The sequence below is a fragment of the Tenrec ecaudatus genome, chromosome 2 (assembly GCF_050624435.1).
Source record: "Tenrec ecaudatus isolate mTenEca1 chromosome 2, mTenEca1.hap1, whole genome shotgun sequence".
In the NCBI taxonomy this organism is placed as follows: domain Eukaryota; kingdom Metazoa; phylum Chordata; class Mammalia; order Afrosoricida; family Tenrecidae; genus Tenrec; species Tenrec ecaudatus.
In genome coordinates, this window is record NC_134531.1 from 145622401 (window position 1) to 145648423 (window position 26023).

Below are 26023 nucleotides of genomic sequence, written 5' to 3' on the forward strand. Positions count from 1 at the left end.
CTCTCCTCTCCCTTCTTGGCTCCTGCTCCCAGTGTCTCAAAGTTGTCCGACCAGTTCAAGGAAAGGCTCTCCTCAGTGCTTTCTCCCCTCCCTCTCTTCCCGCTCTCCTCAGGGGGCTATGGACACAGAGCCCCACCCTTACACACCCCACCCCATGGACACGAAATTCAGCCCAAACTACACAACACACACTGAGAGCAGCCGGGCTGGCACACCTGCTCCTAGGTTCACAGACACTCAAACAGACAGAACCCCAGCACCCAGAGTCACACACGACCGGTCACACAGGTCCATGGCTCAGGCGCTGGCTCCTTGGCCCTGGCTTCCTCCTGGTTGCTGGGGGCTCTCGGGCCTTCAGGGTGGGAGCAGCGCCTCAGGCTGTCCTGGAGCGGGTGGTGGGATGTGGGGTGGCTGGAGTGGTCCCTCGGGGCTAGAGGGCGGATCTGCCACCTCCTGGCCTCCCCTCCCTCATTCTTCCCCTTCGGAAGCTTCCTCCCAGCCCAGAACTCACCCTAAGCCCTTGCCCTTGGCTAAGGCTTGGTTTCTGTGTCAGTCAGATGGGGATTAGAGTCTCTGTTCGATCCCCTCCCAGAGACACCCACAAATGAAACTGCTCATTGTAGTCTAACTTGACCCCAGGTTCCTGACTCCAGGTAAGCAACTAGGACTCTGTTCCTGAAGGAATGGCCAGAGGGGACAGACGGGGGACTTGAAGCCAAGATGTTGAATCCAGCAGGTTCCAGGAGACCCCCACGCCCACGCCCACGCCCATGCCCTGTCCCAGGCAGGGACCCAACCATGCCACTGGGACATGAGGCAGCATAGTCTAGAAAGTGAGTGGTCCCTGGCTGTCACCCAGTGAGTCTTCGGGAGGGACTCGGAGCACGTAGTGGCATGGCAGGTATGTCCACAAGGTGGCCTGCTTACTCAGTGTCGCTGTGTGGATCTTCTGTTACCTGCTGTGGCAGAGTTCCCAGTCTCAGGGAAGTGGCTGTGTGTGTATGTGGCCCTCTCTGTCAGGGACAGCAGGAGCCCATGGTTACTAAACTCAAGGTTAGCAGTTTGAAACCACCGGCCGCTCCTTGGAAGAAACTCTGGCTTTTTACTCCTATAAGGAGTTACATACAGCCTTGGAAATCCAGAAATAGTTTCTACCTATGAGTCTGTGAGTTTGGTTTTGATAAGGGACATCAAGGAGCCCTGGATGGGGGCGTGGCGGGCGGGGGACATTGTGAGATACACATTAGGCTGCTAACAGCAAGGTTGGCAGTTCAAACTCACCAGCCAAACTCTTTCTCCTTGGGAGAAAGAGGAGGCTATCTACTCCCATAAAGATTTCCAACCTGGGAAGTCAGCATCAACTCACACAAGTGGGTTGGTTTTGCTCTAAGCAGCAACAGCAGAAACACCACCCTCTGCCCTTCCCCCCCCCTCCCAGCACCCTTTACAGAGAGGAGGAGTTGAGACCACTGGGTTTTATTAAAATCCATAGGACAAGACCTTCGCCTCCACCGAGGCCCCCATGCCACAAAACTGGAGGAAAAACGGGAAGTAGCTGCCAGGCAGGGCAGGGCCTCCCTGCTCAGGGACCGGCCTGCAGAAGAAAGGGGCCTCAGCTTCCAGCCGGAGGATCCAGGAAGGAGCTGTCGGACTACAGCTCTTTCTCTGTGACTGCTGGCTTCTCCCGGCAAGCGCCCCGGGAGCCCCCACACAGCACGGACTCCAGAGCCTCCCGGCCGCCTCGGTGGTGCGCCTCATAGAGCTGGTCTTCCCCAAGCTCCCCCAGGTACTGCAAACATGTCTTGGTGAGCCTAGGGGAGCACAGCAGGGGCTCAGATGCTGCCCAGCCACCATGGCAGGCCCAGGCACCCACCCTCCCTCCTCCCACCACCCTCACCTGGTGGGCCAGGGGCCTCCTGTGACCATCACGCTGATGAGTGACTCGGGCCCCGTGCTTAGCCCTGGGCCTGTGAAGTGCTTCTCCTGGTTCACTTCCTGGACCCCATAGCTGGAGGCAGCAGGGAGCAGAGAGGTGCAACATTAGTGAGGGCCCAGCCAAGGTGTTGTGAAGCTCGGCACAGTGGACAGCTTCATGGACATTTGCTGAGCTCAGATGCCCAGAGCTGCTTCTCCCTAGTGGAAAACACCTGGCCCAGGGTCACCAAAGAAGCCCATCAGACCAGGCCCCCTCTGAGAGCCCCTCCATTCAGCCACCTGCTCCCAGCTCCCAGGCAGGCAGGCTGCCCCCAGCCAGGCCCTTCCCACAGCCTGCGCTCCTGTGCAGGGTATGTGTGTGGTGGGGAGTGTAGAGTGGGCAGCTTGCCCTTGGAGTGGGGATGGGCTGGCTGGCACTCACCCCTGCCAGCTCTGGGAGCAACTGCGATCCAGAATGTCTGTGTACACCGACTCGCTCAGCTCTCGCTGCCCCCTGGACTCTGGGGAATGAAGCTTGGCCTCTGCCTCTGACAGATGCTTCCACATCTGTAATGAGAAGGGGCTGGGAGCTAGGGCTTTAGGACTGCACCCAGGGGTGAGGTCTGGGAGAACTGGAAGTGGCAAGGGAGCCATTTGGGCAGGAAGCACCTGTGAGGCAGACTGCACGGCCCCTCCCAAGACCAGCCCAAGGCTAGCCCAGGCACGAGGATGGCGGTGGGGTGGAGGGTGAGGCCCGGGCACAGGGAAACCCCTACCCATTATCATGTAATGCTCTAAATCATGAGAACAGGCCAGGGGGCAGAGTCCAGTCTTGACGGCATGTGTGCATATACCATGTGCAAGTACACAGACAAGGCGCGAGCAGTCCACAGATAGACACGAACTCAAGTCCAAATGCAAAGGCAAGAAGACACTGATATTTGGAAAGGGTCTAGATCTGAGGGTGGGCCTGGAAAGGGAGGGGTCTGAGAGGAAAGAGAGTGATCCCCTGCGATCCCTGGATACATGCAGCTATCCCAGAATGCTGTCTTTTTCTGATGAGTAAATAAATAAGCTGGGGATCTGGGCAAAGCGGGGAGGCCGATATCATGGCCGTCTGGGTCTGGGGTTGCTGTATGAGGTGAGGGGAGTGGCGGGGCGGGGCGGGGAGGGGGCTACAAGGTCAGTGGTGGGATCTGGTCGGCCTTGAGGAGGGGTCTGGCAGGGCAGGGGCAGTAGAGAGGGCTTACCTGGTAGGCCACAGCCTTGCAGGCGTCACAGCGGAGGTGAGCAGGCATATGAACGGAGTACCTCTCCTCATCATCCATTTGTGGCGCAGTGGCTGTTAGCACAGCCTGGTCCCCAAGGCCCCCTGGGATGGCCCAGGCCCCCAGCAGCAACAGTAGCAATGCCTGTGACAGCCGCATGGCCCCTGGATTCTGCTTAGCAAGTGTGGGCCGTTGGGTGCAGCTGTGCTATGCCAGTGTGTGGTGGGGCTGCCACGGGCAGACCGCTAGCCCGGCCCAATGAGGAACCGACACCTCAGCCCTCCCACTCCCCCTCTCCCCGCTGGGCCCTGAAGACGCCACGTGTGCACCTGTTCTGGCCGGGGGGACAGCCTGGCTGGAGACACATGGAACTAGTACTTTTTAATCTCCTGTGCCCCGGCACTGTGCTGATCGCCTCGTGCGAAGAGAGGGTTACTATTGCTTCTAATTCTACACCAGGCCAGGGGCTCAGAGAAAAGCGAAGAGCCCGTAGCTGTGCAGTCAGAGGGGCAGAGCTGAGATTGAAACCCAGGCCTGACTGACCTCAGAGTCGATCAGCCACTCAGCCATCAATGGGAAGGAGGCCACCCAAGCAGTGGCCAGCCAGCCGAGGCTCCCTCCTGACCATGCCAAGCTCATCGAGGGTGGGATGCTACCGTGTATGGAAGACACATGCTTCCCTTCTCTGGGTCCTGGGGTCCCTTCCCCCCTGGCATGAGGGCAGGTGTGTGTGTGTGCTGGGGGTGAGGTGGTGCTAGGCGACCGAGGCAGGAAACAAGGCACCTCACAGAGTGGCTTCCGTGGTCACGGTTCAATGGCTAGCTTTTTATTGCGCACACAGGATGAGGGGTGGGGCCCAGGGGTGTCACCGGGCACTCCATGCCATTGGGACCAGTGTCTCCAGCCAAGGGGAGATGTCCAGGTCACTCTGACTCATAGTTCCTCCAGTCAGCTTCTAATTCTGGGCAGAGACCTGGAGCTTAGAGGAGACCTCTTTGTCCCTGCCACTGCTTCTAACGGGAACTGTCCCTCCCTAAACTCACAGCAGGACACAGCAGCCAGCCAGGCCCAGCCCTTCCAGGCTCAGAACCACTCCTAGACCCTCCACACAGACCACTTCCCACTGCCAGGTCCACACAGACTTCCTAGGGCACCCAGATGCCAGCCCGCCAGAGGAGCCCAGAACGTCAGGGCAGCTGGAGCACGGGCTCCTATTTGTCTTTGCCTGAGGCCTTCAGGTCCCTTGGGTCTGCCTCACACAAGCACATCCCTACTACCACCAGTCCTAACCTATCTTCCACCCCACTTGGAAGGGGATAGCGGTCAATACCCTCCCTACTTCAGACCTTCCTGAGGTCTTATTCCTTCCTTATGCGACCCCTGGGTGGGCGTGGCTAAAGCCCCCACTTCTGACCCAGGATGAGTCAGCTCAGCTTTGAGGCCTTGAAGAAGCTGGGGTACAACCACCTTGACCTACCTCTTTCCCAGTCCCTCCTCGCCGCCATGACTCCTTCCCACAGGACTTCCCTGCTCCACCTCTACATACTGCCCCCTGCAGTTCCCTCTCAGGACCAGCCTGTTCCATCACCTTCCTCCCCCAGTTCCAGGCCAGGCCTCAGCTTCTTTTCCACAGGCTGACAGCTTTGAGATAGGGTCCTTCCCCTCTGTCTTCCTAGTACCTCCTGGCATCCATGGTAGAGGGCGGCCAGCTCACTACCTCTGGGGGCAACCCTGTCTCCCTCTGCTTCCATTCCCAGGTGCCCCTTGAGGGAACCCCAATACCACCCAGGCCTGCTTCTGGGCACTCCTTGTCTTTACATATTTGATTTGTTGCATGCGCGCGGGCACACACACACACACACACACACACACACACACACACACCACCTTGGGAAGGCTCTAGAAGGGAAATACACGTTTGTCTGGGAAGGAAGTAAGCACTCACTCCCTGAGCTCCAGCTCCATCAGCCTCTGGTCTCAGACCTTCTCTGTAAGGCAACTTCAAGTCTGAAGACCAGCAGGCATAGGTCAAGGGCAGAGGTGACATAGGAGAGGGGGGCAGGGGGCTGGATGCCAGGGCATCAGGAGACTTCACACCGGGAACAGAGAGGCCCTGGCCTGCTGGGCAGGACCAGAGCTGGCGGGGGCTGCACAGAGCAAGAGAGGTGGTGCAGGGCTGGGGGTTCCACCCACTGGCAGGCAGTACATCCCTTCTGGGGGCCTAGCTTCAGAGACCCAGGGCAGCTGGGGGCTGACAGCCGGCAGGCCCGGGGAAGAAGGCAATGAGAGGCCGGTGGGCGCATAGGCTGCTGGGTAGAGGCTGGACCCAAGGGCCAGAGGGGTGTAGACACGATGGGGCTGCCCCGAGGGTGAGGGTGGCAGCAATACCTCCACATACTGCCCACTTTCGGGGTCGAAGAGCAGCCGCAGACGAGGCTGCCTTGGCGCTTCCACGTAGTAGCAGCGGCCGCTCTCCGGGTCCACCAGGACCTTCCCCGGATGTGCAGTCCCAAGGGGCCTGCGCGCCCCCAGAAAAGGGCCTTCGGGGGACCGGTCCATGGGGGGCGCTGAGGCTGAGCGAGGCTGGGCAGGCGCTGTTCCGCGAGCCTTCGCCTGGGTCTCCCGCGGGAGGGTAGGCGTGGGGGCCGTCTCCAATTTGGGGGAGATCCCTGGGCTCACACCGCGGTATGCCTGAGGATCGTTGGGGCTGGGTGGCCGAGGCTGGTGGCTCCCCGCTGGCTCTGGAGGCGACCCTTGGGGTGGGGTGCGCGGGCCTTGCAGCGGCGGCGGGCTGACCCGACCTGTGCTGTCTGGGAGGAGGCACCCGCCTCCCCCAACCTCCCGGTGCTCTCTGCCGCCCAACCCGCGCCCCGGAACTCCCAGGCTTCCCTCCGCCGGGCGGCGCAGGCCCAGGGCCCCGGGCAGGCGGATCTCAGTGCGCGCGAAGGGCTTCGCTGTGTTGTTCTCCGCTCTCCGCCGCGGGACGCCGTTGGGCTTCGAGGCCTCTCGGGGAGCCGTGTCGAGATTGGAGGGTGGTCCTGAGGGCTCGTAGGGGTGAGGAACGACCGGCAGAATGTCCTTACGAAAGACAGAAGTATAGTGAGCCGGCGGCTCGGGGGACCCCGGCACCTCGGGGTCTTGCACCCTGGGCTTGGTGTCTTTCTCCAGTTGGGGGTCGGCGGGAGATACAGGCAGATCTAAGCCTGGGGTTCTTTCCGGAAAGCTTGGCGCATAGGTGGTCTTCACCATCTTGCGCACGTCGCGGGGCCTTGGGATGGCCACGCGCGAATGCCCTGTGGCCGCTTCCCCAGGGCGCAAGGTTTCAGGCCGCTCGCCGACCTCTGGGGCGCTCACGTGCCCACAGCTCAGTGGCTGGCAGGCAGCAGCCAACTCTAGAGACGGCTGGCGGTCTCCTAGGAAGGCAAGATCCAGAATCTCCGGCATGGATGTGCTCTGCGCCTCCGTTGGCTCTGGAGTCCCAGGTGTGGATGGCGTGGATGGTGCCTGCGCCTCCTGGTCGGCTCCATTCAGAACTGCTCCTGTCGACGACGTAAGCCTAGATCGCTGCACGGAGGCAGCCCGCGGCTCCGGGGATGATGGACTCCGGGGCCGATCTGGAGCTGCGCACCGAGGTCTGGCAGGCGGGGACGGGCTCCCTTTCCCTGCTACCCAGACTGCTGGAAGTGGAAGCTCCCTCGGGGCGGGAGCTTCAAGGGCTGGGCTTCTTGCCCTGGCAACTTCCAGATCCCACTGGGCAAGAGTCGGAGGGGAAGGGCTCCTTCTGCTGCTGACAGTTTCCTCGACGACTGGATGCCAGTTTTCCCAGGTGGAAGAAGCTTCGTGAACCGATGGGCTCCTCACCCTCCGAACAGCCCGGTCCCACGGGGACAGGGCCTGGGGAGGTGGGCGAGGACGCCGCAGGGCCCCATTCGGGGCCTCGCACGGCGGGGACAGGCTCCCTGGCTTCACTGCCCAGGGGCTCCTAGCCTGGAAGGGTGGACTCCGTGCAGGGTTCGATTGAATCTTGGGTTCCCGGTGGGGCGCCTCTGGAATCTTCTCCTCTGACTGCAGGAAGATGCTGGAGCTAACGGGACCCAGCGGCTCGGTTCCTGGAGGGGGCTTGTCGCGGCGAATCGCGCGCTCGCGGAGGCTGGGCCACGGCCGTGGGGCCCTGGCGGGGGCGGCACAGTCTTGTGCGCGGGGTGGTCGGGATCTGGCCTCCTCCTGCACCACGCGGGCGCCGCGGGCTGTTTCCCGGGTCGTGGGCTCCAGGCGCTCCGTGGGCCCGGAGGGGACTCTACTAGGGGCCAGGGAGGCCGGACTGAGTTTTCTGGCGAGCGCCGTCTGCACATGGCCCGCGGCGGCTTGCAGGCGACTCAGCGATTCGTCCAACGAGCCGGTGCGCAGAAGCCGCGCGGGGCGCTGCGCGCCTGGTGCCCGCCGGGGGCTCCGGGGCCGAGGTCGAAGCTCTATCTGACGCTTGGGCACCGTCCGGGGCCTGGCCGGCGCGGCGCGCTCCTCCAGCGCCACCTCCACACACTCGAACCGTGCTGGGGCGATGGGGCTCGGCCCGCGGGGCCGCAGCGCCATGCAGGTGGCCCAGCAGGCGCCACCGTCGGGGGCCTGGGGCTGCGTGGGGTCGGGAGCCGGGGTCGGAGGCGCTGGCGGCGAGAGGCTGCGGAAAGCCCGCGCGGTCAGCTGTTGCACCTCACGATCCGCCACGTCGGAGGTGCTGAAGAAGGGCCCCGCGTTGAAGATGACTTCCATCTCCCCCGACGGCAGCGTGCGCAGCTGGGGCTGGGGCGGCCGCGGGCCGGATCCCAGGCCTCGCGGGAAACCCGAGACCCGCCAGGGCTGCTGGCTGCTATTCTGGGCGCTGACGGACAGGCGAGGCTGCGCGCCCGCCCCCGGCGCAGGGGCCTGCCTGGGCCACCTCGCCCGGCCCTCCGCGTCCGGCCCCAAGCCCGTGGGCTCCGGAGAGCCCGGAGCCGTGTAGTAGGAGCCCGAGGAATCCGAGGAGTCCTGGCGCCGCGCGGGGGCCGCAGGCATGCGCCCCGGGAGCCCGGGCAGGGCCGGAGGGGCGTGCGCCGTCAGCATGGTCCCCTGGACGCCGCCCGCGCGCAGCCTGCCCCGGCCTTGCCTGCCTCCGCTAGGGTCGCCGCCGCCCGCAGTCTCCGCCCCGCCCGCGGATGCCTCGGGGTCACCGCGCCTTAAAGCGGCCGCGTCCACTCCGGAGCCAGTGCTGTCGGCGGTAGGAGAGACGGGTCACCCCCAGCTCCCGTGCCCCCGTACCGCTCCGCCGCCCACTTGCCCCAGAGAACCCCCTGCCCCCCTCTGGAAGTAAGATTTCAGCTTTGGGCCGACAGGCAGGTGAAAGGAAGCCAAGTCTAATTTGGAGCCAGAATCTAGGCCCAATCTCACCCATCACAGGTGTGGAAACTGAGGCTGGAGCAGGGACCTGCCTGAACTCAAGTAGTATTGCGTCCCTATTTAGGTGGGAGCCAGAGACGGTCCAGACAACTCAGGCCCTAGCAGTGTTTCATCTTTCCAGTGCTCCCCACCCAACCCCCACCACTGCCTACCCAGCTAGAGCTCCTAAGGGTGCATCCGTCACTTCCCTTGACCCGGTCACCCCCCTAACCTATGACAACGAGGAAGTCACTGCTTCAAAAGGCATGCTGGGGGCATCAGGAAAGTCTGTCTGTCTGGGGCTGGGCCCATTTCCTGTGTCAGTATCTTTTGGAAAGGACTGGGGCTAGCAGCTCCAGCTTTTGTGTGTAAATTAGGTGGGTGTTCGCTCCCTGACCCCTAGAAGCAGCCCTGGATGCTGATGAAGGCCCCTTGGGAACCTTTGGGAGAGTCATAGCTGCCTCTTACTATGCTCCTCCGGAGCAGCAGCACCTGTGCCCCCCAATTGCAGGCCCCGTGACCTGCTTGGGCACAAGTCCAGGTGGGGCGGCAGCCACCACTTGTCCTTTGATAATGGGCACCTCCTGTCCTCTTCAAGGTCCTGCTATAACTCAGGCCCCAGCTAGTCTGGGAGCTGGCTCCTCACTCTCACAGTGAACCCTGAGAGGAGGACTTGACAACTCTTAACTCAGCCTCCCTGACGCAGGTCCCTGCCTGGGTATGTCCCCAACATCACCTGGGCACAGTGATTGCCTCATAGTAGTAAGCCTGTCAATAACCTTCAGCCCTGCCTGGGCAGCCAGAGCGAGCGGAGCCTTCTCCGATTGTCTTCCACCTTAGAAATAGACACAACACTACCCCTGGGAGCTTCTGTCTGGGGAGAGGTGAGGTGGTCAAATGCGACTCCTGAGTTTAACACTCTTATTAAGTGATGAAAACAGATTTCCCAAATCAATTGTGCTCCTGCAACACACAGCCTTCGAAACTGCAGGTCAGGCTTCCTTCTCCTTTCTCTCACACCCCCTCCGCTTCATGCCCTACAGCTAACTTGGGAGAGTTAAATTTAACAGGGTACTCAGTGGGGTGGGGTGTTACTCGGGTAACCAGGGCTATTTAGATAACACATGAAGGGGAGGTGCCTACTAGACAGTCAACTCCTCCCCCACCCCAAGAGTCCCCCTCCCCCCTCCTAGCCCAGGGAGGGAGGGAAATAGCAGGGGCTGGAGGCCTGAGCCAGCAGCCCCTTCTGAACCCAAGTGTGATCTAAGGCTCCCACCTAGCCCTTGGTTAACTTGATCCTCACTAAGGTATCCTCAAGCGCCCTGTTGGTGTACTGGATTTATGTGCTGGGTTGTTAACCGTAAGGTCAGCAGTTCTAATCCAGCTGCTCCTCTGGAGAAACATGAGGCGTTCTGTTCCCGTAATAAAAGGTTCATAGTTCCCCAGAGTAGAGAAGGTAGAGGTCAGGTGCCACAGCCAGAGAACAGAAAGGAAGGTGACTACAACTTTTATTTTTCCCTGAGCCGCTGGCTCCCGGAGGACTTCCTAGGCTTCCGGTCCAGCACGTGGGCCATGTATTTCTCCTGCTGCTTCTGGATCCGGAAGTCAGACATGTGATTCCTGCAAGGGAGTCAGCTAGACGTGGGCTGGAGACAGCTTAGGGCAGGGGCCAAGGGCCTGGCTACTCCTTTCCATCACAACCCCCAGCCTGGCCCAACCCCTCACCTGAAGATCTGTTTCTGTTGACTGATAACTTGCTGCAACTCCTTAATCTCATTCTCTTTGCCATTAAGAATGTCTTCTTGCTTTATAATGTGAGACTCAATTTCTGTGGGGGAGAGAGGAAGGGAGAAGCCACCCCCACAGGCTGCCTCCTGAGAGAAGACTTCCAGGTTCTCCACTGCAGCTGCCAAGACGTGGCGGGGTGATGAGGGAGGCTTGCGGGTGAAGAGGATGTCTTAGGATCCTGTCAGTGCCTCCACAGTTCTGTTTTGGATCAGGTGACCCCATGGGGGTGGCCCTTGAAGAGAGGGAAGCAGCCTTTCCCCAAACCAGGTTTGCCCTCTCCCTGGCAGGTTTTCCCAGACCCCACCTCTTTGATGAGACTTTCCCTAGCAGACATCTCAGTTCTGACCCTCTAAACACGTCTTGCTCTACCCTTCCCTGTGTCATTTTTCTTCTTGACCGCTTTCTCCCTTAGTAGGATGTCAACTCCACAGTGGACAAGGGTTTTTGCTTGCTCACCATTCTAAATATCCCTTGGGCCTAAAACAGTGGCTGGCACATAGTAGGGGCAGACGAAATTTGTTTGTGAGCCCACAGACTGCCCTTTGGAGGTTTAAGGCATCGTTTGGTCTGGTCATCTCAGTCCAGCCAGACCTCCTGATGTCTACCGTGTACTAGGCTGTGGGGTGGCGGGATGGGAGGAGGATGGAGATGTAGGGCCCAGAAGCTGGTCAGAGAAAGAACCAGTTGGGTTTCAATCATGTTAATGTTGATGAGACAATCACCACACTGGGAAGCGGTGTCCCTTTCTTGTCCCATCTTCTTCTTGTTGTTTTAATCTGTTAAGATGGGGACGGAGAGCATCCTCATTCCACAGTGGGGTGAGGAGGACCTGGAAGTAGTGGTGGCAGCACCTGACCCGATGAAGTGCTCAGTCACTACAAGGGCTGGTCTTGTATTGTGGGACGTGCTGTTATATAACCTGGTCTCACGAAACTCTCCTCACACGAAAATCCCGCTGTTTTTAAGGTTGGACAAGGATCATGAACCACCTAGAATACAGACTCTAAGAATGTAGACATGCTGAAGCAGTTCAGAACTTGGAGGAGGTCTGGTTAAAAGTGGCAAAGAGGAACGGAGGAAATGAAGCCATGGGCTCACTGGGCCATGGGCCCAGGACTGCTGAAGCCCCGCTCCTAGCCAGCAGCTAATGTAGATTAATGGCTTGTGGACTTCTTGTGGGAAGAAGAATCAGGAATTCCCATGCACCTTTTAACATAAAAACCTGTGGCACTCCAATGAGGGATCAGTTAGAGGGGCCCTTTGAGAAGAAAAAATGAAAAACAAAATCAAGTCACAATGGGAGACGAACATGAGGGGAAGGGGCCAGGTGAGGCTCAGTCAGGTCACGTTGCCAGATTTGCTCAGCTGCAAGGGAGGTTCAGGACATTGTGGGAGGAGGCTGCCAGCTCTACCGTCTGCCACCCCTCCCTGTGACACACACACACACGTGCACATACACACATCCCACCCACTTTTCACAGCCTGATACCAAGTGGAGGACCACAGCAGAGGGAAGGAAATGTCTCAGAGGGAAGAGGCTTCCAAGTACACCTGGAAAACCCCCCAGGCTCCTTTGAAGACAGTTCTGGATGCCCAGGACGCAGAGTGAGGGAAGGGGCTAGGGGCCCATTGGCCTGAGGTTGAGGGGCAGCGACTGCCCAGTGGGCCCCAGGTGGCCCTGGCTGGCATCTTACCAAGGAGTGTGCTCCGCAGGGAAGGGAGCAGGTGGGGTTGGCAGGCAGGGATGGGGGGTGCCCAAGGCTCAGGCTGGGGGCCCCCACTGGGAAGGACTTTTTCACCTCATTTTAGCTTGGGCTCTGGTCCCTGGTCTACTCAGGATCTGCTGTAGTGAATGCAGCAGATGCTGCGTGTGGAACTGATAGGAAGTCCTTAACCTAAGGTATGCGAAGGCATCATTCTGGCAAATGAACGGGCTTCCTGAACTTCAGGGAAGCCGGGGAGCTGACTCTGAAAGTGCCCACCCCACCCCCACCCCCCCACCCCAGCCCTGACTGAGCCAACAAGCGGGACTCTGGGCACCAGGAGCCAGTTGCTGTAGTCATTTCAGACTTGTGGTGAGCCCGTGTGTGAGGAGAACAGAGCTCCACAGGGTTTCATGGCTGTGACCTGTTGGAAACAGATCACCAGACCTTTGTGCCTAGGTATCCCTGAGTGAGTCTGAACTGCCAACTCTGGGTTAGAAGTTGACTGCTTAACTGTTTGTGCCACCCACAGGGAATTCTAATTGGCCCACAGGATGTTTTAAGAAAATGTAAATCAGTTGCTCACACTCAAAGAGGAATAGAAGGAAGATGCTTAAGGATAAAAGCATCCGTTAACACATGATTTGCAGATTCCTTTGAAAAGGTGCAGCACCTCTGGGCCACTTTCCCACAGCAAAGGGGCTCAGCCCTTGAGAGGGCATGGTGGCTCTCCAGTCTCCCCTCCTTCTTGTTGGTTTCCCGACCCTGAGGCTGAGGGTCAGCTCCCACAGGAGTCTGTGCCTGCCTGGCCGTTCCTCTTGTCATAGTTGTGAATGACGTGTTTCTAGCATACGATCTATGATACCCATCAGAAGTGGGAAAAGAAAAGGTGGACTAAGAAGGTTGTAGGTGTTAAGAAAAATGGGAGCGAGCCCGTTTCTTTATGGCTGTGAAGAATATTGTACGCCGGCTGCTTCCCTCATTTCCGTGGCCTGCCTGGTCCCTGAAGGCCTTTGCGAAGGTGTGGCCCACTTGGGTTTGCCTGTATCCTCAGCCGGGTACAGAAGGCGGGGTGAACCCCTGCCCTGGCCCTGGCCCCGGGCATTGGGCAGTTCGGGAAGAACCCGTGTATGTAAGCGTGGGAGGGAGCACGGACCTCCCGCCTACCATTGCATTTGGTGATCAGCTGGTCCTTCTTGCTGGATTCCTGCAGGACTTTGCTCTTGACACTGGAGAGCCTGATGGGGGGGTGGGGGGAAGAAAGGCAGAAGGGTGGGCAGGCTGGTGGGCAGATGGGGCCATCACCCCGACAGTGCCCTCTCCCACAGTCCACTCACGCCTTCTCAAAGGCCAGCTTCTCTTTCTCCAGTTGTTTGGCCAGCACCTCTACTTCTCCAAGGGCAAACTGCAACTTCTCCTCCTCCTTGGCCAGGAGGGCCTTGGTCTTGGCATGAGCAGTCTTCTCTTCCTGCAAGGGCAGCAGCAGTCACTGCGTGATGCCAACACGCTCCTCACCAGCCACAGTTCTCGCAGGGGCACAGGGTAGCCAGGGTACCTGAAGATGCTGGCCTCACCACTGTGGCTGAAGCCTCTCAGAGGCCACTCAGTGGCTCTCCCAAGCCCGAGGGGCTTGGGGGCACGAGGGGAGGCTTAGGAGCCGGAAGAGGCCATTACTTACCACCAGCTTCTTCTCCACTTCCTGGAACTCTTCTTTACTGACAAAATTTTCATCCTGGAGAACCATCTGCAACAGAACCTGGCTCAGAGAGACTGGGGTGGGAAGGGGTCCTCTAGGGACCAGGCCCAGGGATAAATAATGGCATGATACCCCAGACTCTAAGGAAACTGAAGATGAAGCAAGAGTCACTGAGCCTCAGCTCTTTATCGTACCCTCAGGGACGAGTTAGCCACATCCAGGCACTCCTATGACAGCACTGCCAACATGGGCTGTGGCACCCGGGCGAGGCCCCTGACCCAGCCTGGGGAGGGTCTGAGATGGTTCCAGAATAGGCAGCATCAGAACTGAGACCCTACTCTTGAGTAGGTGTGAGGCAGAAGAAGAGGGGTGAGGAAAATGTGTTTCAAGGGTGGAAAGCCACGGGCGAATGCCAGCTCCCAAAAGCAGCATTTGAATACCTTCAGGGAACTGCAAGTAATTCACTGCCTCAAGCTGCTGAATTTTTTGCTGAATGGGGGCATTAGAGGCGCAAACAGAGCATGTCTCTCTCTCTCTTCAATCCTGTGTCTAGCGTCCCAGAAGGGAAATTATTTTCTAAGTTAGAACCATTCAAGTGTGAACTATATAGGACTTGAGTTTTGTTTCTGAGATGGGGACACATCCCAGCCTTCTTCTTCTCGAGAGAAGGCAGAAACAGAAAACCCATGAGCTCTCTCTAACTGGCCTGCCCAGGTAATGGGTGGCTCCAGCGTTTGCACAGAGCTATGACCTGCGGCTGGACTGAGAAGGCCCAAGCCAAGGGGCATGGAGATCAGAGACTCCTTAAGGTCCCCCAGGGCCAAATCTCTGCTGACTGCGCTCGCCGTGGTCCTGGGCTCACCACAGAAGGGGCATGGCTCATTTCTCTGCCTGCACGCAACCTTGGGAAATCAGTGTAGTCCTCCTTACTTAAAGACGAGGAAACTGAGGCTCAGTGAATAGAAGAGACCTGTCTACCAGGCCCTGGGGCAAGGAGGGGAGGGAGGGAGACCAGGTTTGGGGTTAAAATTCCCTGGTAAATGAAGAACATGCCCACCCCCGGGCCCCACCCCCACCAATCTGGACCCCGCCTCCTGCTGATGACGCCCGTGGCCCCGCCTCCCGGCGCGGGGTGGCGTCCGTGGCGTCGAGTCCGTGGTACCGACCGCCCCCCCCCGCCCCCCAGTTCTCCGGGCGGCGTACCACATTCCTCAGCTGGTGGATCAGTTCCTCCTGAGACTCAATGACGTCCCGCAGCTGATCGAAGGCGAGACACACAGACCCCGACCCCCCCTGCGACCACCCGAGGGGCGTCGCCATCTTTTGCCCCCGCCAGCTCGTTGGAAATGGCCGCCTTGGGTTGCCGCCCCGCCGCTGCGCACCAATGAGAACCGGACGCAACAGAGCACCCGGGCAACCGGGGGCGGGGCCGATCGGGGGCGGGGCCGATCGAGGGCGGTGCCGGGCGGGGGCGGGGCCGAGCGGGGACGGGGCGGGGCGGTGCCGAGCGGGGGCGGGGCGGGGCGGGGCGGGCCTCGGCCCCGGGCTCGCGCGCTCCGCGCGGAGTTGCGATTGTGACGCCGCGCCGCACGCCGCCGAGGGGCCGGCCGAGCCGGCTCGTCCTCCCGCTACCCGGCCGCCGCTCGGGGCTGCAAACCCGCGGCCCCCAGGCACCGGGCATCGAGCTTCCCCGGAGTGCTTCCCTCCTCCCGGCCGCGGCGCTGGTCCTTGGAGTGCCTGAGCCGCGCCGCAGAGGCTCGGAAGAACCGAGAGATGTTTGTTCTGTCGTGTCCTGCAGCCACCTCCACTCAGCCACCCCGGTGTCCAGCACAGTCTTGAGCCGCCCCCACCTTTGTGGCTAGGTGTGGGCCCACTGAGGGCAGCCCCGTGTGGCTCTATCTCATTGAGACGTCCTCTTCCCCCCTCTGAAGCTCGCGGCCCTTCTGCAAAGACTGGTCCCTACAGAGAGCATGTCCAAGTAGAGAGACGAAGCCTTGCATCTTCACTAATAAGAACATGCACTAGTCTACCGCAGATTTGTTGGTTCTTCTGGCTGTTCATGGTACATTCGGTGTTGTTCAACACAGTTCAAAGGCATCCGTTCTTGGGCTTCTTCTGAAGTCCAATTTTCGGACATACGCAAGGTAGTTGAAAATACGGCAGCCGGAGTCAGGTACACCTTAGTCCTCACGGGGACATCCGGAGGGCTTTTGCAGCAGTTTTGCAATGCAGTTTGTAGTTTGAGCTCTTGACCGCTCCTTTTATGGGCACTGATTGTGGATCCAAGTAAAATGAAATCCTCGACAACTTCAGTGTTTTCTCTGTTTATCATGATAGTGAGTGTCTACTGGTCCAGTACGGAGGATTTTTGTTTTCTTTATATTAAGGTGCGATCCGTACTGGGCAGGCTGTAGTCTTTTTAACTTTCAGCAAGCAAGCTTTGATATCTACATATCAGGTTGTTAGCGAGGCTTCCTCCAATCCTGACGCCACATTCTTCTTCACATAATCCAGCTTCTCAGATTCCTTGCTCAGCATACAGATTGACACACACCTTCCCCGATTTTAAATCATGCAGTACGTTTTTGTTCTGTTTGAACAACTGCCTCTTGGTCTATGTACAAGTTTCACAGGAGCATATGAAGCATTTCTGTATTTCCTATTCACAATGTTATCCGTAAATTTGTTATGATCCACATAGTTGATTTGCGTAGTCAATAAACACAAGTCACAAAATTATTTGCGTAGTCAGTAAACACAAGTCAGCATCTTTCTGGTATTCCTTGCTTCCAGTCAAGATCCATCTGATATCAGTGATGGTAAATCCTTCAATCCACATCCTCTTCCGATTCTGGCAGCCCCCTGTCAATATACTGCTGCAACTGTTGAATTACCTTAGGCAAAAATTTACTTGCATGTGATATTAATGACATCGTTGGATAATTTCCACATCTCGTTGGATCAACTTTCTTTGGATGGTGCAAATATGGATCTCTTCCAGGCGGGTGGCCCGGGTGAGCACTTGCGTCCGTGTGTTGAAACGTCTCAGTTGATATCCACTAATTCCTGGAGCCTTGTTGTCCATCAAGACCTGCAGAGCAGCTTGGACATCTTACTTCAATACCCTCAGTCCCCGATCCCGTGGCACCTCTTGAAAGGGCGGAACATCCGCCAGTTCCTGTTGGTAAGTTGGCCGCATGCGCACTCCTTCCACCTCCCTTTAGTCCTTCCTGCGTTGCTCAGTGTTTTGCTCATAGACGTCTTCCCATATTGCAACTCAAGGCCTGAGTTTTTCCTCTTCCACTCTTTCAGCTTGCTCTTACCTTTGGTTTTCTAACTCCAGGTCTGTACATTCACTGGTGCTTTTGCCTTTTGTCTTCTCAAGCTGCCGTTTGAAATCGTCTGCTCAGCTATTTAGTTGCACATTCCTTCTGTTTGCTTTAGCTGCTCTACATCCAAGAGCAAGTTCGGAGTCTCTGCTGGCACTGATTTTAGGCTCTCCTCTATTTGTCTGTCCCTTTCATGACCGTATGCTCTGTCCACCGGTGATGCCCTTGATGCCCTACCCCGGCTCATCTCGTCTTTCATCATTAATGTTGCATGCATCACATCCATCCTTGAGATGGTCTCCAATTCAGGTGGGATATAATCAAGGTCACCTTCTGACTTTTGTGGGATTGTTTTAATTTTATTTCCCTTCACCTTGACCTTGCATAGGAGCAGTTGATGGTCTTTTCTGTGGTTGCCTCTGACCTTGCTCTGATGCATGATACTGAGCATTTCCATTGTCCTTTTCCATGGATGTAGTCTACTTGATTCTTGTCTTCCATTTAGTGACGTCTACCTGTCCAGTTGTTGTCTCTGCTATTGGGAAAAGTTATATGTCGTCCTTGGGTTTCAAATAAAAGAGCTCTGTTGCTTACCGTGTCCTTAATTCTTCAAATGAGTCAGAACAGGTACATTAAGGTCTTAATTAGCTTTACTTCTGTGGGAGAAAAGGCTTGAAGTCGTTTCCGTATTTCCAAGCTGCCATGCAGTAAGTGAAAAGTGATGTGCTGAAGAATTGTGGGAGTAGGGCTGGCTCCATTGTTTAAAAGAGCAGGGGCAGCTTAACAGAACACTCGAGGGCAAGTAGGAATTCTCGTGGGTAGACATGTCACACCCATCACCCGGGACAGCTGTTGGTCCTGTAAAATCCTATCAAGCAATTTCTCGCATAGTTTTATCACTGATGTCATGTTTTTCAACTTGCGATCCTTCTTTGTTTCCGACTTTCATATCGAAATCACCAGTAGTTATTGATGCATTTTGGTTGTATTTTTTAATCAATTTCAGACTGTGGAAATTGGCAAGAATTTTCAGTTTCTCCATTTTTGAAAGTAGTAGTTGTATGTAAATTTGAATAGTAAATTCAAATTTTAATAGTGTAAATGTGAATAGTAGTCATATTCTTATCTTTTGTGTAACAGATGCATATCATTCTATTACTGAGAGCAGCTGTATTTCAGAATAGATCTTGAAATGTTCTTTTTTAAATGTTCATTTTGATGACAAATGCAACTTTCTTACTCTTCAATTTGTCATTCCTAAGTGTTCTATTTCATTTTGGACAACCTCCAATGTTCCTTGGTTTCATATTTGGTGCATTCCACCTTCCAGTTATTAATAGATGCTTGCAGTTGTTCTCGTGTTGAGTTATGCCACATCAGCAAGCGAAGATCCCGAAAGCTTTTCTTCCATCACATCATTAAGGTTTATTCTCCTTTGAGGATGCAGCTCTTCCCCAGTCGTATTTGAGTGTCTTCCAACATTAGGGGCTCATGTTCTGTGCTAGTCATAAAGTTTTCACGGGCCAATTTTTTTCAGAAGTAAGCCACCAGATCCATCTTCCCAGTCTGTCTTTGACTGGAAGCTCTGCTGAAACCTGTTCACCCTAGTGACATCACAGCAACACTCAAGCCACTGTGAAAAGGGTTACTATTGGGTTACTATTAAAAGAGTTGAGGAGCACTGGCGGTGTAGTGGTTATGCATTGGGCTGCTAACCTCAAGGTCAGCAGTTCAAAATCACCAGCTGATACTTTCTACACCTGTACAGAGTTCCAGTTTTGTAAACCCACTGTGAAGTTCTACACTCTCTATAGGGTTGCTATGAATTGGAATTGACTCGAGGACAGTGAATTTGGAGGGTTTTGTTTGTTTTGTTTTAGTATTAGAAGGGTAGGAGTGGGGTGTGAAGGCAACTTCTAAAATCAGGGTAGGAAAAGATAGATTGCATATGTTCATCAAATCCCCAAACATTGGTAGTAGGAACTTTTTGGAAAATCCAAATGATTGAATTTAGAGAAAAGCAAAGCTAATGTTTATTGAATGTAGACTATCTCATTGTACTATTATTATGCTTGTTTTAAAAATCATTTTAATGGGGACTCATACAACTCTTATCATAATCCATACATCCATGTGTCAAACACATTTGTACATGTGTTGCCATCATCATTCTCAAATGTTTGTTTTCTACTTGAACCCTTGGTATCAGCTCATTTTCCCCTCTCCCTCATGAACCCTGATGTTATACATTAGTATTTTCTTTTTTTTCCCCTGCCTACATTAGTATTTTCATATCTTACATCATCCTCTGTCATCCTTCACCCACTTTTCTGTTGTTCATCCCCCTGGGAGGGGGTTATATGTCAGTCCTTGTGATCAATTTCCCCTTTCTCCCCCCACCTTTCCCTTCCTGGTACCTCTGTTCTCATTGTTGGCCCTGAAGGGTTTATCTATCCTGGATTCCCTGTGTTGTGGGCTCTTATCTGTAGCAGTGTGCATGTTCTTGTCTAATCCAATTGTAAGGTAGAATTGAGGTCATGATAGTGGGGTGAAGGAAGCATTAAGGTACTAGAGGAAAGTTGTATGTTTCATTGGTGCTATACTGCACCCTGACTGGCTCATCTCTTCCTTGTGACTCCTCTGTGAGGGAATATTCAATTGTCTACAGATGGGCTTTGGGTCTCAACTCCATGCATCACCCCACCCCTGTTCACATTGGGTATGATTTTATTCTGGGTCTTAGGTGCCTGATACCTGATCCCATGGACACATCATTATCACACAGGCTGGTGTGCTTCTTCCATGTGGGCTTTGTTGCTTCTCAGCTAGATGGCCACTTGTTTATCTTCAAGCCTTTAAGATCCCAGATGCTGTATCTTTTGATAGTTGGGCACCATTAGCTTTCTTCACCACAATTGCTTATGTACCCATTTTGTCTTCAGCGATCATGTTGGGAAAGTGAGCATCACAGAATGCCGGATTATTAGAACAAAGTGTTCTTGTTTTAAGGGAGTACTTGAGTTGAGGCCCAATGTCCATTTGCAACCTTAATTCTTAACATATAGATATACGTACGTATATATTCTTAACATATAGATATAAGTACGTAGATCTATTCCCTCTAGTTATATATAAATTTATTTGCGTGTGTACATGCCTGTATTTAGACCTCTATAAATGTCCTTTGCCTCCTGGTTCTTTCCTCTCTTTCCTTTTACTTTCCTCTTGTCCCACCATCATATTTGACCTTCATTCGGGTTTAGTAATTCCTTGCTGCTACGTTGTCCTTATGAAGCAGCCTACGCCCTTCTCTCCATTGATTTTAGTTCCCTGTTGTTCCCTTGTCCCTGGTTGGTCCCCATCCTCTTCCTTTCTCCCACCTCCCCTTCTCCTGTATTCTCCCCACCCCCAACCATTGGTCCCGTTATCGTCTCCAAAATGTTTATCCCGTCTATCTTATCTAGATAGACATGCAGTGACACTAATAAGTACAAAAACAAGACAAAGCCAAACAAAACGACAAAGGAAGTCAAAACCAACAGAGCAACAAAACAAAAACAAAACAACAACAACTAAAAGAATGCCATCTTCTGACAAAAATGGAAAAGCCTATAAATAGTTCAAGGTGCATTTGTTGGCCTTTAGGAGTGTTTTCCGGTCAAGTCTGATGGGGTGCTACACTGTCTCCAAAGTCTGTTTATGGTATTCCCTGGGATTTCATCACTTTGCTCCCCTTGCTTCTCTGTAGCATGCTCTTAGTGTTTCGCCTGTGTGATGGGGTCAAATTAGGCACAGTTCCCGCTCTGTGTCCACGGTGTTGGCCCTCCGTAGGGCTGCGGTTCAGTGAGGGACGTTGTGTCTCGTTGTGGGGCCGACCCTATGGTCCTCTCTGTGCATTGTCTGCTCTGAGCAGGATTATTGTCGTTGGAGCTTGGTGGGCCAGGATGTGCTCCCCTGCCTCTCCATCCCTCTTAGTTTCTCTGAAGTAGTTTTTGTGATACCATTTGACAGGTGAGGAGATTTAGGCTCTGTGAGAATGAGTAGCTTGGTCAAAGCATCTAAGTAAGTAATGGAGCATGGTTCTGACATGCGCTGTTTTGTGTTTTTCTTCAGCATCTATGTTTTCGATCGTGATGCTATGCTTGTTTTGCTTGGACATAATGGAACATTAAATTAGGGAATTTGATTCCTCCATCTTGGCAATGACTCCACTACGAAGGGATTTGGGGGTGACTAGGAAGGGAAGGTAAAAGTTCACTAAGTCACATGGGCTGCTTTCAAAAGTTCCCTAAATAAAATCAAAGCAAAACCTTTAAACCCATTGCTGTTGGGTCCAAGTTCTTTGATGTTGTTCTTAGGGGCTGTCCAGTGGGTTCTAGCTCATCACAACCTCCTGCGCAGCAGAAGGAAGCGCTGCCTTGGCCACAGCTGCGGGCCATGCTCACAGCTGTTCTTGGGCTGGGACCCATGCTTGCAGCCACTGTGGCGATCCATCTTGTCGAATTTGACCTTCCTCTTTTCCCCTGCCCCTCCATCCTACCACGCATGATGTCCTTCTCCAAGGACTGGTCTCTCCTGACAACAGGTCCAAAGGATGTGAGATGAAGTCTTGCCAACTTGCCTCCTAGGAACATTCTGGCTGTACTTCTCCCAGGACAGGTTGGTTTGTTCTTTCGGCAGCCCATGGTACTTTCAGTATTCTTCGCCAGCACCACAATTCAAAGTTCCTTAGACGCTTCCTTCTGGACTGACTTGTGGTCTGACAAACTTGGCTGCTCCTGTGTCTCTCAGTAGTTGCCCTTACACACACACACACACACCTTTTAATTGTGAATTGGGTGGAAGTCTGCAGAGCAGATCATTAGTGTTACATCCAACAACTTGTTTTGTTTCATGTAACAGCACGTATTCTACTTCATGTTTCTTGCGTCTGCTTTCATGTTACTCAGGGAAACGTTGCCTCTTTCTGGTGATCTCTCTTCACGGACCTAGAGCAGTGTAGTCCAATAAAACTCTCTGCGATAGAAATGCGCTTGATTGGCACTCTCCAATATGGCAGCCACTAGCAGCACATGACGTCTGAGTACTTAGCAGGTGGCTAATGGAACTGATTTATAGATTTTAATTAACGTTTAAATATTCCAATGTGGCCAGCAGCTGCTGTATTATCGGCATGGGGTGCTACTGTGGCTGGTGAGTTGATTCCAACTCATGGCGACTCCACAGGATTTTCTCGACTGTCATCTCAACGAAGAAGGCCTTTTTTCCTGTGGTACCACTGGTGGGTTTGAAAGACCAGCCCTTAAGACCCAGCACAAAAAATCATATCAATGTGAATGAGGGAGGGGGTGCAGAGTGGACACTCAAAGTCCATCTGTAGACAATTGGGACATCCCCTTACAGAGGGCCACATGGAAGAGATGAGCCAGTTAGGGTGCAGTGTAGCAACAATGAAACATACAACTTTCCTCTAGTTCTTTAATGCTTCCTCCCTCCCCCCCCCACATGACCCCAATTCTTAAAAATCCGGATAGACCAGAGGATGTGCACTGGTACAGATAAGAGCTGGAAACAGGAAATCCAGGACAGATGAACCCCTTAGGACCAATAATGAGAGTAGCGATACCAGGAGGGGAAGATGGAGTGGGGAAGGTGAAGTGGGGGGAAGGTGGGATCATAATGACCTACCTATAACCCTATCCCAGGGGGACAGACAACAGAAAAGTGGGTGAAGGGAGACAGTGGTCAGTGTAAGACATGAAAAAACAAATGATAAATTATCAAAGGTTCATGAGGGAGGGAAGTGGGGGGGGGATGAGCTGATACCAAGGGCTCAAGTAGAAAGAAAATATTTTGATAATGATGGCAACATACGTCCAAATGTGCTTGACACAATGGAGGGATGGATGGATTGTGGTAAGAGCTGTACATCCCTCAATAAAATGATTTAAAAAAAGACCAGCCTTTAGGCAAACCATTTGTGCCACATAGACCCAGAGGGAATATCATCTGCGATCTCAGGACTTGGTCTGCCAGATGCGAGTGTTCGCCAGAAATATTCTAGACAGAGCTACAGTGATTTCTGAGTCGCCTGAACTCTGGGCCCTGGCCTCCCTGTCTTTCATGAGGTACTGCTCGACAGTCCTCCTTAGAGTATTCAGCTGTCCCGGCCAGGAGAAGCTGCCCTCCATGTGTGAGCAAACCCCCGGAGAACAGTTGGTAGGCTCCAGCAGCCAGTCCCTCTGGATAGGGATTGTGAGTAAGGGAGAAGTCTGTCTCCAGCCAACGCCCACAGATTGATGGTCACTCTGGGGAGGGTGTTACAGACTCCCATCTCTGTATTGATAAATACTTTGGGGCCCTGATCAACAAGGGTCAGCATGACGTCACAAACACCTCTGTGACTGTCCGCGCAGGAAGGCCTGCCCTCTGCACAGGGTTGGTGTCCCAGTGATCTCCTCCTGTGTAACTAATAGCTCTGAAATGTGGAGCTTAAAAGGTGAAAACCCAAGATAATTTATTTTGATCATGAATCTGTAAAATGGGCGGGCTATAGTGGGGAAAAGTTCATCCCTGCTCCCTGCAGCCGCAGCTGGGCCAAACCAGACTGGAGCTTTACTGGGAGAGACAGACCCAAAGTAAATCCCAAATTCTGTCCTTATGCAAACAAATAGCATTATAGCATCATCATGGGCATGAAGGAAGAGAAGAGTAAAAGTAATGGAAGGCGAGGTCTGGCCCACTCTGGGGTGCCTGGGAAGTTTCTGTGAGGAAATGATGTTTGAGCTGAAACCTGAAGATGAACAAAAAGCAAGAGGGAGGGGCAGGAGAGTTAATTTTTATTCTAGAAGTAGAAATCTACACAAATTTTGTAAGAAAGAAGGTGGCACAATCCAAAATGCTTTGAGAAGCTCTTTGGCAAGCAACAAAGCCCACATGGAAGCAGCACACCAGCCTGTGCAACCACGAGGTGTCGAAGGGATCAGGTATCAGGCACCAAAGAGCAAAAAATCATATCATTGTGAATGAGAGGGAGTGCAGACTGGGGACCCTAGGCCCATCTGTAGGCAACTGGACATCCCCTTGCAGAAGGGTCGTGGGGAGGAGATGAGCCAGTCAGGGTGCAGTGTAGCAACGATGAAACACAACTTTCCTTTAGTTCCTAAATGCTTCTTCCCCACCCACTATCATGATCCCTTTTCTACCCTACAAATGTGGTTAGACCAGAGGATGTACACTGATACAGATAGGACCTGGAAACACAGGGAATCCAGGACAGATGATCCCTTCAGGACCAGTGGTAATACTGGGAGGGTGGTGGGAAGGTTGGGTAGAAAGGGGGAACCAATTACAAAGATCTACATATAACCTCCTCTCTGGGGGACAGACAACAGAAAAGTGGGTGAAGGGAGATGTCGGACAGTGTAAGATATGACAAAATAATTGATAAATTATCAAGGGTTTATGAGGGAGGGGGAGCGGGGAGGGAGGGAAACAAATGAGCTGATACCAAGGGCTCAAGTAGAAAGCAAATGTTTTGAGGATGATGATGGCAACACATGTACAAATGTGCTTGACACAGTGGATGGATGTGTGGATTGTGATGAGTTGTAAGAACCCCAATAAAATTATTTTAAAGTAAATAAATAAATACCCACCCTCTGGCTGAAGCCCGGCCGTGTGTGGAGCTGTGGAGGCGACCTTGGTAATTGCAGTCATTTTTAAGTGGTGTTGGGGAGTCAGATGGTGTCAGTGGAATTAAAGAGAATAGCTGGGTTTAGAATGTTCTGGAGATAAAATTGATAGGATTTCCAATGGAGGGGAGTCAGGGTATTTGACTCTGTGTACAGATAAACGACCACAAATCCCAATGGCCTAAAAGAGCAGTGGTTTTGTTATTTGTTCTCAGTTCTTCATTTGGAGCGGCCAGGTAGCTCATCAGCTTAGGCAGGGGGTGCAAACTCTCAAGTTGGGTTCTGTATCTGGCACCTCAGTTCTATCAGTGGGTTTCCTAGGTTCTTCCTGGCATGGAAGAACCTAAACCATGTGGTCGGCACAATGGCTTTAAGGCACCTGGACCTCTTACACGATGGCTGGCTTACTCCTATCACAAAACAGAAGTTGGCAGTTTTCTTTTTTCTCTTTTTTGGGGGCAGTTTTCTTTATACTCAATCTGTTAAAGTAGACCAAAGGCCAGCTCAGGTCAGGAAGGGGCCGCACAAGGGCATGAATAACAGGTGTGGTTCCTTGGGGGACATCCAAGTAAGCCTATGCAGGTTCTGGGGATTCTGATTCCTGTGCCTGGGTGAATGGTGGTGCTACTCATGGGAACTGAAACACTTGTCCCCCACGCCCCATCCCCAAAGCTCAGTCACCCGGTGGCATAGTACCTAGTAAACTCACTGCCATCAAGTCCAAGGATGTTGCTTTGATGACTAAGCTACTCCTGACCAAGCCATGTATTCTCCATTGTATCATATGCCTGTGAATGTTGCACATTGAAGAAGGAAGACCGTAGGAGAAGGGATGCATTCGACTGTGGGGCTGGAGAAGAATATTGAAAGTGCCAGGGACTGCTCAAAGGACACACCAACCTATGTTGGAAGAAGTAATGCTGCTCAGATGCAAGGATGGCAAGATTTTGTCTTAGAGACTGTGGACATATTGTCAGGAGAGAACAGTCCCCGGAGAAGGACATCATGTTTGGTCATGTGGAGGGGCAGCGAGAGAGGAAGGAGGTCCTCAATGACATGGATTGACACAGTGGCTACATATGGGCTCAGTATAGGAACAATTGTGAGGATGGCGCAGTGTTCTGTTGTGCACAGTGTTGCTGAGGTAGTTACATAATTTCTTGTCAACTTGTTAAGTAGGTTATAGGGGTGGAGCCTAGCCTTGATGCCGCCTCGTGGGCGT

At 54.0% G+C, this 26023-nt stretch overlaps 3 protein-coding genes across 3 annotated transcripts; all 3 read right to left on the reverse strand.

Moving 5' to 3' along the window:
- Positions 1–1651: 1651 nt before the first annotated feature.
- Positions 1652–3368, reverse strand: MZB1 (marginal zone B and B1 cell specific protein). The gene is made up of 4 exons (XM_075543128.1): positions 3165–3368; positions 2357–2481; positions 1898–2008; positions 1652–1811 (listed from the first exon to the last, which is right to left on the reverse strand). The coding sequence occupies exons 1-4, from the start codon at positions 3339–3341 to the stop codon at positions 1652–1654; spliced, it is 573 nt and encodes a 190-aa protein (XP_075399243.1). The 5' UTR covers positions 3342–3368.
- Positions 3369–3622: 254 nt separating this feature from the next.
- PROB1 (proline rich basic protein 1) lies at positions 3623–8279 on the reverse strand. Its single transcript, XM_075543129.1, has one exon. It carries the CDS (start codon positions 8277–8279, stop codon positions 5274–5276), a length of 3006 nt encoding a protein of 1001 aa, XP_075399244.1. The 3' UTR covers positions 3623–5273.
- Positions 8280–10082: 1803 nt separating this feature from the next.
- Positions 10083–15138, reverse strand: SPATA24 (spermatogenesis associated 24). The gene is made up of 6 exons (XM_075541636.1): positions 14982–15138; positions 13761–13826; positions 13420–13550; positions 13250–13320; positions 10317–10419; positions 10083–10211 (listed from the first exon to the last, which is right to left on the reverse strand). The coding sequence occupies exons 1-6, from the start codon at positions 15096–15098 to the stop codon at positions 10100–10102; spliced, it is 600 nt and encodes a 199-aa protein (XP_075397751.1). The 5' UTR covers positions 15099–15138; the 3' UTR covers positions 10083–10099.
- Between the last annotated feature and the right edge of the window lie 10885 nt (positions 15139–26023).